This window comes from Physeter macrocephalus, chromosome 11 (genome assembly GCF_002837175.3).
Source record: "Physeter macrocephalus isolate SW-GA chromosome 11, ASM283717v5, whole genome shotgun sequence".
In the NCBI taxonomy this organism is placed as follows: Eukaryota; Metazoa; Chordata; class Mammalia; order Artiodactyla; family Physeteridae; genus Physeter; species Physeter macrocephalus.
In genome coordinates, this window is record NC_041224.1 from 16,402,437 (window position 1) to 16,421,045 (window position 18,609).

The 18,609-nt window shown below is 44.1% G+C and overlaps 1 protein-coding gene across 30 annotated transcripts in view; it reads right to left on the reverse strand.

Moving 5' to 3' along the window:
* Window positions 1-18,609, reverse strand: part of KIAA1217 (KIAA1217 ortholog) — a 329,171-nt gene that overhangs the window by 62,146 nt on the left and 248,416 nt on the right. For all 30 annotated transcript variants that reach the window (XM_007100791.3, XM_007100793.3, XM_007100792.3 and 27 more), the window contains one exon: window positions 14,082-14,914. In XM_007100791.3, coding sequence (XP_007100853.2) covers window positions 14,082-14,914 — 833 coding nt within the window. The remainder of the gene's footprint in view (window positions 1-14,081; window positions 14,915-18,609) is intronic.

The following is an 18,609-nucleotide window of genomic DNA, read 5'->3' on the forward strand; positions in this document are numbered from 1 at the left end:
CAATGGTGAAAAACTGAAACCATTTCCACTAAGATCAGGAACAGGACAAGGATGTCCACTCTCACCACTCTTATTCAACATAGTTTCGGAAGTCCTAACCACGGCAATCAGAGAAGAAAAAGAAATAAAAGGAATCCAAATTGGAAAAGAAGAAGCAAAACTGTCACTGTTCGCAGGTGACATGATACTATACATAGAAAATCCTAAAGATGCCACCAGAAAACTACTAGAGCTAATCAATGAGTTTGGTAAGGTTGCAGGATACAAAATTAATAATGCACAGAAATCTCTTGTATTCCTGTAACTAATGATGAAAAATCAGAAAGAGAAATTAAGGAAACAATCCCATTTACCACTGCAACAAAAAGAATAAAATACCAAGGAATAAACCTACCTAAGGAGGCAAAAGACCTGTACTCAGAAAACAACACTGATGAAAGAAATCAAAGATGACACAGATGGAGAGATACACCATGTTCTTGGATTGGAAGAATCAATATTGTGAAAATGACTATACTACCCAAAGCAACATATTCAATGCAATCCCTATCAAATTACCAATAGCATTCTTCACATAATTAGAACAAAATATTTTACAATATGTATGGAAACACAAAAGACCCTGAATAGACAAAGCAATCTTAAGAAAAACAGAGCTGGGGGAATCAGGCTCCTCGACTTCAAACTATACTACAAAGCTACAGTAATCAAGACAATATGGTACTGGCACAAAAACAGAAATATAGAACAATGGAACAGGATAGGAAGCCCAGAGATAAACCCACGCACATATGGTCACCTAATTTATGACAAAGGAGCCAAGAACATACAATGGAGAAAAGAAAACCTCTTCAATAAGTGGTGCTGGGAAAACCGGGCAGCTATATGTAAAAGAATGAAAATTAGAACACTCCCTAACACCATACGCAAAAATAAACTTAAAATGGATTAAAGACCTAAATGTAAGACCGGACAGTGTAAAACTCTTAGAGGAAAACAGGAAAAACACTCTGACATAAACCGCAGCAAGATTTTTTTTGACCCCCCTCCTAGAGTAATGAAAATAAAAACAAAAATAAACAAATAGAACCTAATTAAACTTAAAACCTTCTTCACTGCAAAGGAAACCATAAACAAGATGAAAAGACAACCATCAGAATGGGAGAAAATATTGGCAAACAAAGCAGCAGACAAAGGATTAATCTCCAAAATATACAAACAGCTCATGGAGCTCACTATCAAAAAAACAAACAACCCAATTAAAAAATGGGCAGAAAACCTAAATAGACATTTCACCAAAGAAGACATACAGATGGCCAAGGGGCACATGAAAAGATGCTCAGCATCACTAATTATTAGAGAAATGCAAATCAAAACTACAATGAGGTATCACCTCACACCGGTCAGAATGGCCATCATCAAAAAATTTACAAACAATAAATACTGGAGAGGGTGTGGAGAAAAGGGAATCTTCTTGCACTGTTGGTGGGAATGTAAAGTGATACAGCCACTATGGAGAATATGGAGGGTCCTTAAAAAACTAAAAATTCAACTATCATATGACCCAGCAATCCCACTACTGAGCATATACCCTGAGAAAACCATAATTCAAAAGGACACATGCACCCCAATGTTCACTGCAGCACTATTTACAACAGCCAGGTCATGGAAGTAACCTAAATGCTCACTGACAGACAAATGGATAAAGAAGATGTGGTACATATATACAATGGAATATTACTCAGCCATAAAAAAGGAACAAAATTGGGTCATTTGTAGAGATGTGGATGGATCTTGAGCCTCTCATACTGAGTGAAGTAAGCCAGAAAGAGAAAAACAAACATCGTATATTAACGCATTTATGTGCAATCTAGAAAAATGGTATAGAGGAACCTATTTGCAGGGCAGGTATAGAGACATAGGCATACAGAAGGGACATGTGGACCCACGGGGGGAAGGGGAGGGTGGGACGAATTGGGAGATTAGGATTGACATATATACACTACCATGTGTAAAAGAGATAGCAAGTGGGAACCTGCTATAAAGCACAGGAAGCTCAGCTTGGTGCACTGTGACCACCTACATGGGTGGGATGCGGGAGGGAGGGGATATATGTGTACAAAGAGCTAATTCACTTCGCTGTACGGCAGAAACACAACACCGTAAAGCAATTATACTCCAATAAAATAAATAAAGAAAGAAAACAAAGGGTTTACCCTGGTGGAATTTACATTCTAGGGGTTGAAAGTAATGGTACAACATACTAAATAAGTTAAAAAAAAAAAAAAAAAAAAATATATATATATATATATATATATATATATATATATATATATATTAGATCGTTCGGTTTTTTCCATACAATATCACAGAAATGCCTGAATGAACTTTTTAGCCAAGCCTATATATATATATGTATATAAATATACAGATATTACTTATCTATAATGTAATAATATATTATTTGTAATAGCAATATACTAATTATACGGTTATGTGTATGTGCATAGGTACGTGCGTAGGTGTGCCTTGCTGAGCTGATGGCCTTCGGGTGAAGCCCTGACGTCAGGGAGGAGCCATCCAGGTAGACGAAGGTGGAAGGAAGCACAAGGCAAAGGAAGAGTAAATGCAAAATGCCAGAGGCAAGAAAAGTCCCAAGAAGTTCAAACACAGGAAGCCAGTGAACGAGGTCATAGCAGGAAACTTAAGCTGAACGAACTTGACACACAGAGGAAACAGGGCCCACCTTCCCCCAAGGGGCTCCCACCCCTTGTTAAATAGAGGCGCCCCTTCTCTTTACCCCCATAACCCAAGGAGAACCGCATCCTGCCAGATGCAGAATTCTAGACTCACACAATTGTCTAGTTAGAGGGAACTTATTTTAGACCCTCCGCAACCCCGGTTTTCTTTCCATTCTGGTCTGGTGATCTTGACTGAAGCAAAAAAAAAAAAAAAAAAAAAATGCGTGGCAGGCCCAGCAGGCTGGGCAAAGCTCAGCCACACCCGGGCCTGTGCTCCCGCGGGCACAATGGCTGACTTCGGTGAGGGGAGGTTTCTGCGCAGCATAGCAACTGCACCTGGAAAAACTCCAGGTCGCATTTAATCTATTTCACAACCTACTGTCTGGGCGGGCTGTTCTGGCTGAGACCAGAATACGGACCTAAGCCAGCCTCTGGACACACAGTGCCTCAGACACACAGTCTCCAAATGGCCCGTGCCCTACTGCTCCTTTATGCAAACGGGCTATGGCTTCCCGGTGTATGTCATGAAGTCTCTTAGTTATGGAGAACTTTCCAGTTCACAAAGCGATTTTACACCCGTTTTCATTTCAACAGAACCCGTAGGAGGTCCCAGCTGCCATCCCCTGGTCACAAGGACACCGAGGCTTACTGGCAAGGCAGGGTCTAAGGAAACACAGCTGGTCACGTGTACCCCCCTCCCCCATCCAGGGCTCCCAGCAGGGCTCTGGGCCACCTCCTGTGACTCACCCACCATCTGGGGTGAGGCTCCACTTCCCAGTTGATGAGAGCCTTCGCTCCCCAGGGCAAGCCTACACCCTGCCTTATGATATCACCTGCTTTGCATTTTCCTCCTCTTCCCTGAGGGCAATTTTTAATATTCCTGCTCTGGAAGTGACAGAGCACTTTTTTTTTTTTTTTGGTACAGGTACAAACCAGTATGAACAGCTGTTTGTTCATGTTCTGGCTACTTGAATACAGACCTGGATTTGACCTTCCAATGAGCGAAGGTATCAGAGGACATGGGGTGATGGTCTCTTGAGTGATCCTACGGGGGCTACAGAAGGAAGCTCCCCACTCCCACCTTTTTTTTTTTTTTTAAATAAATTTATTTATTTATTTATTTTTGGCTGCACTGGGTCTTCGTTGCTGCACGCGGGCTTTCTCTAGTTGTGGCGCGCGGGCTTCTCATTATGGTGGCTTCTCTTTATTGCGGATCACGGGCTCTAGGCGTGCGGGCTCAGTGGTTGTGGCTCGCGGGCTCTAGAGCACAGGCTCAGTAGTTGTGGCACATCGGCTCAGTAGTTGTGGCTCGCGGGCTCTAGAGCGCCGGCTCAGTAACTGTGGCACAAGGGATTAGTTGCTCTGCGGCATGTGGGATCTTCCTGGACCAGGGCTCGAACTCATGTCCCCTGTTTTTAATATTCCTGCTCTGGAAGTGACAGAGCACTTTTTTTTTTTTTTTTGGTACAGGTACAAACCAGTATGAACAGCTGTTTGTTCATGTTCTGGCTACTTGAATACAGACCTGGATTTGACCTTCCAATGAGCGAAGGTATCAGAGGACATGGGGTGATGGTCTCTTGAGTGATCTCCCCTGCACTGGCAGGCGGATTCTTAACCACTGTGCCACCGGGGAAGCCCCTCCCACCTGCTTTTGATCCACAGATTCTCAGGGTGGACTCCAAAGAGATAAGATAATGATTCCTAGGGAAAAGAAGGAAGGCATTTCCGATACTTGGTCTCTCCCATGGGTTTCTTTTCTTTCTCTTTTTTTGTTGGTCTCCTTAGATCCCCGTGCTTGTTGCAGGAGTAGGGACACACTGCCTTTATTAGAAAGACAAAAAAACCTGAGGCTGCATGAGAGTGAAAACATCACTTGACAAGAGAAGTAGCAATCACTGGTCCTTTGGGAAGTGTCCTGTTTCTCCTTCTAAAAGTCTGCAATTAAGAGATTGGATCCCTTCATCCTACATTGTTGGTGGGAATGTAAATTGGTGCAGCCACTTTGGAAAACAGTTAAAAAACTAAAAATAGAGTTGCCATATGATCCAGCAATCCCACTCCTGGGCATGTCTCCAGAAAAGACGAAAAGCCTAATTCAAAAAGATACATGCACCCCAATGTTCATAGCAGCACTATTCACAATAGCCAAGACATGGAAGCAACCTAAACGTCCACCGACAGATGAATGGATAAAGATGATGTGTTACATACAGACAATGGACTACTACTCAGCCACAAAAAAGAAGGAAATAATGCCATTTGCAGCAACATGGATGGACCTGGAGATGATCACACTAAGTGAAGTAAGTCAGACAAAGACCAATACCATATGATATCACTTACATATGGAATCTAAAATATGACACAAATGAGTTTATCTATGAAACAGAAATAGACTCACAGAGAACAGACTTGTGGTTGCCAAGGGGAAGCGGGGTTGGGGGAAGGATGGATTGGGAGTTTGGGATTAGCAGAGGCAAACTATTATATATAGGATGGATAAACAACAAGGGAACTATATTCGATATCCTGTGATTAAGCCATCATGGAAAAGAATATGAAAAAGTATATGAATCACTTTGCTGTAGAGCAGAAATTAACACAACATTGTAAATAACTATTTCAAGAAAATAAACTTAAAAAAAGAGATTGCATCCCTTCAGCTCTGAAGATGGACAGGGAGAAAGAGTAGGTATTACTGGCAATACATGCTGGGCCTGTAAGCGTCAATACAGACTTTTTAAGACCCACAGTTTTTGGAAGTTCAAATTAATGCTTAGACCTGGCGATCTTTTTGAATCACTTCATTCATGAAAACTCAAGTCCAAAACTCAAATAAGGACAAGTGTAATCTCTGTAAACTCCACCGGAGAGCAGGACAACTTAATCACAAGAGGGGTTAAATGGCTGGGACATCATGGCAGCCCTGGATTATTCAGCTGCTGGGCCGTCAGGCTATTTAGATGAGCCCCATCTTCAGGTCGGGTCATAGTCACACCGATTCTGCAGTGAGTTGATCCTGCCAGGCTGAACCTGTACCTAAACATTTATTTCTCTTCTCTTTGAAGAAAGAGGTTTTAGTCGGCAGGGAAAGGGGCTTCTCTGAATCTCACAGAATTTAGGTTGCTCTGACTTAGTTTCTGGTTTCAGACCTAAGGCGTCTGACAGCACCTCGTGAATATTCAAAGGAGATACAGGGGTGCATTTTAATGTCACCTAATTAGTGACAGAGGATGGCTTTCCCTTTTGAGAAACTGATTTGTTCAAAGTAACACAGAGCTTGTGGCAGTCATTCCACCGGTATTTTTGATAGAATATCCCTTGGATAAGAGTAGGGCTCTCTTCAGACATTTGTCAGTTGGTTGAGTATCACGTTTATCAGACAGCTCTTGAATGAACTCAGCAGCCTAAGGAATGACTAGCAAATATTACTTAACCATAAAGTTATATTCCTGTGAATGAAATCATAATTCAATTTATCAGCACCTATGTGCTCTGAGACTGCCGAAACATCGTATCTAGATGTCATTTTTATAGGAAGCACAATGGTAGAAATACAGCAAATTTTGCATAGAGATCAACCTGTCTTTCCAAATGGCATCTTTTCGTTCCATTATGTAAATTCCTTAAATGCGAGTCCATCCTGGCATTGTCACGAAGGCTTCCAGTCCAGCCTAAGTTCAGGAAAGTGCTCCCGTTTCTGAACTCACAGCAATTACTCTCTGTATCACTTCTTTGGAATTATGTACAAGCCGTCCCCAATTTATGGTAGGCTTGTAATTGCAAAGTTTCCGTCTACTTTCATTGTTTAGAACTTGGAATAAAATGGTGGTTGGATTTCCAGCTGGCCCATGGAAGCCTCTTTAACCTACAGTGTATTATTAGTCCTTTCATTGTTCCTCATTGTTTTCAAGGAAAACGTGTCCTGACTTTCCAGCTGAACTTGGGAGATGCTGGGAACAGATCTCCCCCTGCAGCTCCAGCCTCAGGGAAAGGCACCGTCCCCCTTAGTGACTTGTAAAGCCTCCTCCCTTCTCTCCACTTCACCAGGAGACACTGCCACTCTTAGGGTGACAAGAAGATCATCCCCAGGCAACACCTACGAATGAAATCCTATTGTTGTGGTTGTTCTTAAAAACCAGTTATTTAATAAGCATTCGTAGCTCAGAAGCTTCCTGCACTTAACCGTGGCATAGCTGACACGTTCGTATTATGCTTTTAATGTTTTATGACTGTCTTCCCAGTTCGTATTCCTTGCAGGTGGGGACACATCTAAGTTTCTTTGTACCCTGCAAAGCAATCAGTCCCCGGCTAAGCACACAAAGAGGAGCTCAATAACCATTCATTGATCCCTAATTAGAGCTACCCAGGAAAGCAATTCAGACAAGAACTGAATCGGTCAGGCACTGTTAGGCATCAAAACAGGAATCAGATAACCTAATAATTTCAGCGCTACCCGGTTAGGCGTTCTTAGCATCCGTCATACAGCTCAGGTGCAATTTTAAGAAGATGCTGTAATCCTGGCCTGTCTCTTGGCACCTGGTCCCAAGACAATGTACGACCCCCACTATTCTCCTGATATGGACTGAAAAGTGGCTTTGATAGTCTAAACATTCTCATTTGGATCTTGCATCCCACCTGATTCCATTCTCTGTGCGCACTTACTTTTACTCTCTCCTGTACCCGCCCCCCCCGCCCACCTGCTTTATATTTTTCCTAGCATTATAGTTAACAATTTGTCTCCCTGCTTCCTCTGGCACAGTCCTTGTCCTAGTCATTTCTGTGTATTCATCTCTGGGCTTAGTAGCATTTAGCGGAGTGCTTTGCTCAAAGTAGGAACTCAGCACTTAACGCTACGCCAGGCACGGCACAAGGCACTTAGCTGTAATGAGTTGTTCCATCCTATGAGGTAGGTGCTATTATTATCTCTATAGCAAGCTGGGGCAGAGCAAGACTCAGCGATCTGTCAAAGTTTACAACTGCTGACAAGTGTTAGAACAGACACTTGAACCCAGGCTATCTGGCTTTGGAGACCATGTTCGTAAACATGGTACGTGACTGTCTCTCAACGAATGACTGATCACAGGCTGACTGAACCAAAGATAACAGCAAGTTCTAACGATAATGAAGCTGCTTTACCAAGAGGGAAAGGGTAGAACTGAGGTAATCATCATCAAGATCCACGTTTTGGATTTGACAGCATGTGACAATGTCTGGAGACATACATCTTCGGTTGTTGTGACTGGGGCAGCATTTCAGGGGAGTTTGCTACTGGCATCTCGTGGGATGGGGGGAGGCTGGAGATGCTGAACACCCCATAATGCACAGGACAGGCCCCAGCTACCAAGAGTGCAGAAGTTAACCCTTGCTCTGGGAAGATCCCAAGTCTAACTACTTACGAGATGTCTGATATGGCTCCCTTTTGACTATACAATCAGGAAAAGGAAGAAAATTAACCATTCTTTTTCAGAATCACCTCCCTATCAGGATATCTAACAGTTTAGAAAATCTTCAAAGGTATGCCAGGCACTGTGAACATTTTAAATGACACAAATATGAATTCAGACTTTCAATTAACTGGTAAACCAAGGATGTATCCTATTCCTCAAAGCTACCAACACAATAATACTTAATGCTCATAAAATGAGAAAGTGAGGTAAAATGATTAAGAACAGACCCAAGCTACCAGTTAGCATGCAGGCTTCCTCCTGTACATAGAAATTTTCCTTCCCTTTCATTCTAAGGCATGGGATTCTACTTCTCTAAATCTGCAATGCCTTAGAAATCATAGCAGATGTCATGTGGCTTCTTTTCCTCCACATACAAGTGCCCAGACAGGCAAGAATTTGCTCCCAAGTGAATTCTTGACTAGTTTGTTGAATTTAGCGACTGTAGGTGCAGAATAGTGTAAAAAGTATGATCTCAGTTCAAGTTTACCATGTCTTGGAAAAATACTTTATTAGGAGGAATCTGTTATACATTTGGAAGGAGAGCTATTGGTCACTTTGCAGTGGGCACCCTTGAATTTTGAGTGTTATTTCGATAGAGATATTTCACGTTATATGAGCCAAGCTATAAATACAAAATAGCAAAACATAAACGTCCTAGAGTTTTACAATTCTTAAGGGCTGTTTTATGTGCCATGGCTAGGGAGGTGATGCTGTTTGATGAAGTAATTTTATAACCTCGGCAAGACAGAGCCTCACGCCCGCGGTCACCTGTCACACACCGTCGCCCTTGCACAGGGCCTCAGAGTCGCATGCACCCACTCTCTTCCCGGAGGCCTTGCTGAAAGGAAATCATCTGGGTAAAACCACCTCATCACTCAAGGTCCTTTTCCTTCTAGAAGCTCAGACTTGAGAATTACAGTCGGCCCTCCATATTCGCAGGTTTTGCAACCTCAGATCCAACCAACCGCAGGTTGAATTTTGCAGATTGGTTGAATCCGTGGAGGTGGAACCACGGATATGGAGGGCTGACTGAACTACGCCCTTTTAAATAAGGGAATCGAGCATCTGCGGATTTGGGTACCCACTGGCTCCCGGAACCAATCCCCATGGATACTGAGAGACGACCATACTATTCTGAAGGTCAAAGAAGTTGTAATCTGCTTTCCTCCCCCAGTGTCCACGGCCGTCTTGGGAGGAAGCCGCTACCATCATATATGTTCTACACTATTTTTTCCAGATCTCCTGTATATAATTTGTCATCGCTAGTTGCTTTGTGGAAGCACCTTTATAAGAAAAGAGATGCCAAATTCATTAAATCGAAGCACATGAGCTGCGGACAAGGTCAAAGGTGAAATTACTTTCTCTTTAACTCATTTTCAAGTCAACAGAGCTGTTAGAAAATTGCGGTCAAAAAAAAAAGAAAAAGCTACCGTTGGAAGTTTCCCGAGTACAGATGAGAAAGAAAATTTTTCTCTCTGATTTCAAACACTCTGCCGTTAATGGGTTATTTCAGAAGACCACTTCCGAAGCGGTCTTCTGAAGAGTATATGAATCCAGCAGTGCCCCCAAAGAAAGCATCTCTACAGATTTGTCTCCCTCCTGTGTTTTTGTAGCTTCACATCTTAGATGTAAAATTTCACTTGAGCGTTTCATATAAAACACACTCAGATTTGCTTTTTAATATTACGAAATGGCAACAGAAATTGGTTTGGCACGTTATAGGACCCTGTACTCATGAAGTTAGACTTTTAGGGGTTGAAGCTTCTTTACAAATACTTGCACAGACTAGATATATCTAAAATAGCACCACGGTATAGGTGTAACAATGGATTATAATTTTGTGCTTCAGTAATTGTTTCTGGTGTTCTTGTTTTTAAAATTTTCTTTGACATGGTACTCACATTCATTTTTTTCAAAATAAAATCTACCAAGAACGTTCTCTTCTTTCTTCCCCTATTTCTGCATAATTGTGCTAATATACTAGCTGGGACGGTTATATTTTAAATGACATGTATATATTTAGCAGCATAATTATGCAAATTCTACCATGTTAACGATTGTAAATATCCTTTCAGAGCAGCTACTTAGCATTTTGTCCTGGTTGAAATGCTTAGGATTCACTCGCAAATTCACTCCTCTGCCGGGTGAAGGTGGGGCTCAGTTCTCACCCACCAGGCAGAACACTGCACAGAGGCAAAAAGTATGGATTCCTTAATGTACCTGGACATTCTATGCCACTTACTGGCTTTGTGACCTTGGGCAAGTTACTTGACCTCTCTGAGCTCTGTTTCTGCATCTGTAAAATAGGGATGGTGATAGTACATACCGCACTGGATCGTCATGATGATTACATCATGATATATGGAAACTACTTATCATGCTTGGTCCATAAAAGACTCGATAAATGATAGCTATCGTCAGTGTTCTTATATTACCCGGCAGTACTACATTTCAGCCTAGATATCAAGCTTTCCAAGAGTTTAGAATTGCAGCTGAAAAGGAGCAAGTATGGCACATTCCGACCTGTCGTAACAGTGGGGTGGTGGGTAGCAGTGTTAGCAGCACAATGTCCAGACTCAAGTTTTTACTAGAGAATCATTCTTTACATACTTTTGTCACGTGCCTGGGTTGAGTTAGTGGGAATGTTTAGGTGTTTCAGTAATACCAACTCTAAATGTAGATGGTGTGTGTGTGTGTGTGTGTGTGTGTGTGTACACACGTGCGCGTGTAGGGCTACAGGAGAAGGGAATCTAGCCTGTGGTGAGGAATCACCTAGGCAAGATGTGAGATAAAATTCCTCCTCTGCTATTTCACATTTACAGGAATGAATTCAAAAATGTAAAATTATATTCTGAATTACAACCATATGTCAGAATACAGCAGTGATCATGACAGTGTATTTTAGGTGAACATTAATCTTCAGCAGTCAACTTTCCTAATCCTTGTTGTTCTAGAAATAAGAACTTGGATTTTCTAAAAGGAGCTGCTAACACATAAGACAGAAACCCATAGCGTTTTCTGAGCTTTGGTAAAAAACAGAAACCTCTGAGGAAGCAGAGGACCTGAAAATATACTGATGCTACCGAAGGCTAAAATTCTTCAAGACTCTGATCAGGGAGCAGTACAGAGGCAACTCCACATAGCAGAGGGCCCTTCATTTTGGTCCCACCCATAACCCAATCCTGGGAACTGGGTTCAGTGATGTTCCGTTATACACACGTGGTAACCACATGCATGACGATGAACTAGGTGCTGAGCGAGAAGCCAGACGCCATCGTTGGCTGAAGTGTGCCTGGCACTCAGCAGGGTGCACATGGCTTGATGTGATAAACGGTGGAATCAAGCTCACAACCCTCTCATTCCCACAAGGTGGGTCAGCAGGGTGGTGGGGGAGGATGGATTCTGGCCCTGGAGATGGATAGTTCTTATTTTTTCCTGGACTAAATTCTTATGACTCCAAGTCCCTTCCTATCAGTGACACACATTTCCCAACCAGCCCCTCACAGCCCGCCGGGGCAGATGTGTTACCCTTTCTTAGAAGCACAGGGCGCAAGCTCCCTAGCCTTAAAGCACGTCTTGGTAGACTTCCCTCTGGTTGTGACACTGGTCTGTTCAAAGAGCCTCAGTATTTATCCCACACCACTCAGCTTTCTATGGTCATGGGAGGCGTCCCTTTCTTTGATTCTTAGAATTGAACTTCCTAAGGACTTTGGAAAGGAGAGGATAAATACCTTTTTCCGAGTCTTCATTTTTCTTAGTCCTGCATAATCAAGCCTTTCACCGTTTTGTTTTGTTTCCCATGCAGCCGATTTTTTAATAGGAACTCTTCTTGGAGACAGTTTACATCAACTCTACCCACTTGCCATTGGCCAGAACCCACTCACACGGCCGCACTTAACTGCAAAGGACGCTCAGAGATGCAGCTAGCTTTGTGCCCCAGAGGAAAAGAAAATACAGTTTGGTAACCACATAGCCTCGTCTCTGCCATCATCTAGTCTTCTGTCAGCAAATGCCTGTTTCATCCTTCTTTCCACACAAAGAATATATACCCTCCCTCCACAGGGAAACAATGCAAAGTCTCATTCTGTCACGGAATCCAGCACCATCTACAGGATCTCTGGGAAGTGTGCGATCTTCTCCATCGGTATCAGATGTGGCTCCTTGTGATCTTGCAAGAAGTTAACTAAAAAGCCAAGTTATCTGTAGCCCTTACACCCAGTACTATAGCAGCAGAGCAAAGACAATTTGTAACCTCTTGTTCCTTGAATATTTGGTAGCTCTTGTCTATAAACCACTTCACTCTAGTTCAAGCCAGTCACTGTTGCTGTTTTGTTTTGTTTTTAAAAGCTGTGTAGAGAGGGTTAGAGTTTTTTGGTACATTGATGATCCCCCAACTTCCAGGTTTATTCTCTTTCCATCTTCCCGGAATCTTTCTTCTGGAACCAGATAAGAGATGGCCCTTTCATGATAAAATTCTGCCAGTGAGGACAGAGCTTTCTGATTTGTGTGATTAAGATAGTAAGATATACTATCACATTCCAGTCACAATTTTGGCCTTCTTTTTACAAGGTTATGTAATAGAAAGTGACAGGATCGGTCTTGGTAAGGAGGAGGGAACAGTGGTTCCAATAAGGTACTGAGCGGCTGAATATCTGGATTTTATTTCTCACGCCCCTTCTGAATTCCCATATGACAACAGGTCAAATGCTTATTAACCTCCTTTGGACTCAGTTTCTTTGACTAGATTTTTATGATTATAATTATTATGTTGCCTTCTGTCAACCAGTTCAGGGTAGAGAAATTCCCTCTAACAAGATTAGCTTTTCTGGGGCTTCCCAGGTGGCACAGTGGTTGAGAATCCGCCTGCCAATGCAGGGGACACGGGTTCGAGCCCTGGCCTGGGAAGATCCCACATGCCGCAGAACTAAGCCTGGGCGCCACAACTGCCGAGCCTGCACTCTAGAGCCCGCGTGCTGCAACTACTGAGCCCACGTGCCTAGAGCCCGTGCTCCGCAACAAGAGAAGCCACCACAGTGAGAAGCCCGCACGCTGCAACGGAGAAGCCCCCGCTCGCTGCAACTAGAGAAAGCCCACGCGCAGCAACGAAGACCCAATGTGGCCAAAAATAAATTAAAAAAAAAAAAAAAGATTAGCTTTTCTATTACTCTACAAACTTGAGGGTTTTCAAGATGTAGTATGAAGGTTCTGGGCTGGTAAATTATGAACACATGTAAACTTAAAAGGAAATTTAAATACCTGGAGTGTCACATCCACTAGAAAAATTTTGCTGATCTGTGTACCACTCCTGAATGAGTATTACATTGACACCATCCTATTTTTATGCAAATTCATGTTTTCAACACCCTGGATGACAGACGGTGACACACCCTTTTCATTTCTCGTAACCAGATGAGAAAACAAAATTGCACTTCACAAGGAAGAACACAAACTGCCATTTCAAACAATTAACACTTGAACCACTCACTCATTTTCAGTGGGAGATCAGTGATGATCAGCTTTTGATGGATTTGTCTGAATGGTTTCTGAAACCATAATTTTCTTCCGAATTATTCAGATTGACATTAACGATGCCGCTGTTAGATCCACGCGCGGGAGGCCCGTTCTGACCTCTGGTTGGGGTGCCTGCCTGCCTTTAGCCTGGCTACTGCCCAGCCTCACTCGGCCACCGGATTTAGAAACTCTTTGCTGACAACAGGCCTCTGATCCTACTCTTCCTCCCCTACCCCCCAACGGCCAGTACCCACAGGGCACAGTGCTCAAGGCTGGCGCTCAGCTGACCGCTGTTCTCTTGGTTCGACTTCTGTAAAGCAGCCCTCAAAACCAGCACGTGGGCGTGGACCACCCTTGGCCACCCTCGCCGCCTTACCTGGTCTCTCTGTCTTTGGGTATCGTAGACGTGCTATAAGCAAACACCTGCTTCTCAACTAGAGGAGGGCCGAGGTCCACAATTCCAGATAATCCTGGAGTAGTCCGTGGCTTCTCAATGTACACCAAGGTGCCGGGCTCCTTTTTGAAGGCCTGGCGGCTGGGTGAGACCCGGTCTGACTGCATGGTGTGGGAGGGCCCGTGGGCGTTATGGAGACCGTGCATCTCCACCATCCTCAGGTCACTGACTCGGTGAGGAGAGGCCGGGGGCGTTTTGGAGCCCAGAGTAGGCAAGAGGCTCTCTGGATACTTCCTTGACTTCTGTCTGTACAGTGACTGCTCCATGTGCATTTCCGCTTGCAAAGAAGGGCTGCAGTAAGCGCTGGCTGAACGAACTGCAGCGCGGTGATACCCGATGACGTGATCGGGGACATCCAGCGGGTGCCCGCCGTGCGAAGAGGCTATGCTCATCCTCCCCTCGTGATAAAGATAAGGATCGGCGTAGAAACCCTCGTTTCGGTACATCGCGAGGCTCTTGGCGCTCATGTCTTCATCCGGCTTCACGTCTCTTCTTTCCAAGATGGCGCTGGGGCTGGGAGAGATGGATCTGGAGACCGGCAGGCTGGAGAGTCTGTCCCTGGGGATGGTGGCGTTACCAGGAACGACCATTGGCCGGGTGCCTCCGTAAGGGATTCTGGATGGAGAGGGAGGCATGGAATGTGGCACAGGAGTGGACGGTGGAGAATTTGGAATGGCGTGGGGTAGAAGAGCTGCGGGTCCAGGTCGAGAGGCACCAGGGCCATCTCCTCTTGCATAAACGATTTCTCTCTGCATCTGAAAAAAAAACAAGAAATTAGAAAATCTACTTTGATATTCATGTTTTTAGAGACATCTCAGTGTGGTTTCCCTGATGAAGTAGGCTGAATAGTGGCCACTGCAAGATGTCCACGCCCTAATCCCTGGAACCTGTAACCACGTCACCTTACAGGGCCAAAGGGCCTTTGCAGATACCCCCCCCCCCCCGTTAAGGATGTTGAGCTGGGGAGATTATCCAAGTGGATCCAATGCAATCACAATCACTTATGTGTAAGTAACGCAAGGCAGTCATCATATGTGAAAGAGGCAGGAGGGTCAGCCTCACGGAAGGAGGTGTGATGACAGAAGCAGAATCAGAGAGAGAGAATGGGAAGATGCTGTTACGGAGTCCAAGCTCATACTGCTCGCCCCACAACAGGCCAAGAAATCGAGAGACGAGGTGTTGGGGCACGAAGAGGGACTTTATTTGGAAAGCCAGCAGACCGAGAAGATGGTGGACTCATGCCCCAAAGAACCATCGCGCCTGAGTTAGAATTCAGGCTGCTTCTTTTATACTAAAAGGGGAGGGAGTAAAGTCAAACATTTCCTGCTTCCGGTCAGCCTCCAGAGGGGAGGTGCTAACTTCTTTCTCCCTGCAGAAAGAAATCACAGGTGGGCCTGGTCAGGATGTTTCCTGTGAGCTAAACAAAGGTATTTTAGCTTAATGCTCATTACCTTGGAGACAGGGTTCCCAGAGATGGGCCATTATGTATATTGTAAGCTTACAGGCAATGTCCCTTTAGTGACTAACTTGGAAGACCATTCTGGCTGGTTACTGCCTGTTGAACAGAGGTGACGAACATTCCTTAGAATCTTTTGTCAGCCTTTGTTTATCTACAACTATTTGAACCCGATGAAACCTATTAGCACTTTGTTGTCTAACTCATAATTGAACTTGGGGTTTTGGTTCCAGTTCCTAATACATATAAATTCCTGTGCTATTTATTTGGACACAATTAAAGAAATTGGTTGTCCCTTCTCCAGCTACAATGGAATTCCCATCTACTTCAGTTGGATGGGCAGACCTGTTGGAGTCAAACTCATGAGCAGAGGTCAGTATAGAGCCCAAAGTTCTAATGTAATTGGCAACCGCTAGGTCTTTTAGCGTTTATAGATTCTCCTGCCTGGGCACACACCTGGAATGGAGTACCATACAATATTTTAAAGGTGTTTAATTTAAGCCTGCTTCTGGGAGCCACTGATCCGCTGCATGGCAACTAGCAAGGTTATCCCAAGTTAAATGTCTCCTGACATTTTAGCAACGTTCCTTTCTGATATATGATTCATTTTCTTGGTTCTTCCCGTTGATTGTGGTCTCCAGGATGAACGCAGTTTTAATGCCTTCGTCCAAATCAGGGGATAATTTCGCTAAGGAGGGCTTTAGCAGCTTCAGAGAGTTCCTGTCCGGGTAGGATATGTTTCCACGGATCCTGAAAAGGTGTCCACACAAACACTAGCAGGTATCTGAGATTTCCTGAGGCTCGAGGCCTTTGAGTAAATATTTGTCAGTCCTCGGTGGGGCAGGTTCCTCCGCGTTGAGTCCCCACCTGGGAGGTCTGACAGCAGTCTCTGGGGGAAAGGGCTTGGTCTCCTTTGCCGGCATGCTCATGAGCACCGTCTGTTGGCTTAAAGCATGTTCTGGTGGGACTCAGACGTCAAGCTGCTGTGCTGAAAAGCTTCAGGGTGAGGTCTATCAGGAAGTCAATCAGGTCAACCCCCCACTGTCAATTTCACCCCCGGGCTCCTGTGGGGAGTCGGGCGCCTCAAGGCCAAGGGAGTCCCTGGGTCTCTTCATTCAGAGTGTTCCTCTCCACCATGAGAGGCTCTCATCTTCTATTGTTCTTCTGTTTGAGCAGAGGGCAATCTGTTTTCCAGTGCTCCTCCTCCTCACAATAAGTGTACTGTTCCTTCCCCAGTGGTGGCCTACCTCTCTTCCCGGTTACTTGCCTTCCGGGAACCCAATGCCACTGCCAAAAAAGTGGCGTTTGGTTTTGCATCTTTCTTCTGTTGTTGTTCCCTCAACACTTTAAAAGCAACATCTACCAATTGAGAAGGGTTCATTCCAAATGTACCATCTAATTTTTGCAATGTTCTCCTGAAATCTGAGGCACTTTGCCCCCAAAGGTCAAATTTACCATTCTAATATTTGCAGGGGCCTGGGGCATTAGTATGATGTGTGTAGGCCTGATAAATCCTTTCCAAAAATTCAGAGAGGTCTTCATTTGTTTTGCTGAATTTCTTGAATTTTGTTCAAACTCTTTTGCCTTGGTTTCCCCTTTCAAGGCCCTGCCAAGATGCACTAATGAGTAGTGCTCTCAAGAGGGCCTTCTTCCCTCACTGGGGTCCCTATTTGGTTCAGCTGTGGGTGCTGGCAAGTGGGCTTCAGGTGTGGAGCACCCTCTCTATAAGGAGGGCTGCAATCTCTCCAACTAAACAAGTGTGAGAAACCCAGCCGGCTGGTCATTTCCATTTAGGCCGCCCATGAGAAAATGGCGTAAGGAAAATAGCCCTGTCCCAGAAATGGCTCCAGGCCCAAACTGGGTGCCCTGTTGGGTCTTAGATGGCGATTCCAGACCAAGTGCCTGTGCCCCAGAAACTAGCACAGGATTTTCTTGTTTTGTTCTTTTGGCCGCACTGAACAGCTTGTGGGCTCTTAGTTCCCCAACCAAGGATTGAACCCAGGCTACCGCAGTGAAAGTGCCGAGTCCTCAACCACTGGACTGCCAAGGAATTCCCAGCATTTTCTAATTGATCCTATAAGGAGGGAAGTCCTGAGCCCCAGTGTCAGGAACTGGGCCTGGATAGGAACGGAAGGTGGTGTAAGGGTTGGATATACTGGCATAACGGCCGGAGCGGCTGGGACAGCCAGGACAGCCAGGACAGCCAGCTCAGCCAGCTCAGCCAGCTCAGCCAGAGGAGTTAAGGTCTGAAGCAACATGTCCTCTCATTCCCTTCCTTATTTTCCCTGGGAATAGTACAAATGCTTGCACATAAAGGATTTCATTATTCTGGCCTGTTTCTTCACAAAATAGCTAGAGTGTCATTCAAAAGCCACTGTAAAACTATAGATAGCAATTGATCATCTAGCCATTAAAAGGATGCCTTTTGGCCTTGGTATCAACCAGCTGGGATTACAGTGCAACTGAATAGAAAATTGACTACTGCTGTGGCTATGACAATAAGGCAATTACTAAAATTATGACTGATACCATTTACCAGGATGTGCCAGAATTTTAGGAGTTCCATAAAATTTCTGGAATATATATGTTAATAACATTTACCCATACAGTACAACCTAAGAAGTTTTATCACCACCCATTTGACAATGCCTCCCATGCAATTCATCACACCAAATAAGCCCAACGAGTTTAACATTCCTCTCTCTGAGATGGAGAGAAAACAAGTAATTTGAGGTGTTCCAGAGACCCTCCAGAAAACCCCAACGTTAGCCAGAGGTCAGATGAATCCCACTTAGAACTTGATCTTTGGGACACTTGTGAAAAATATCAGAAGTTTTAACCAGTGATAAAAGATCCCAATGGCAAATACAGGTCACTTAAACAAAATCTCACGATCTATTACCAAAAGGAGTTCAATATTTTAAGAAAACTTTGTCCTCTTAGAGAACCAAATTCAGATTTTGTACCACTTTACCTCCAAGATTTATTTTCTTA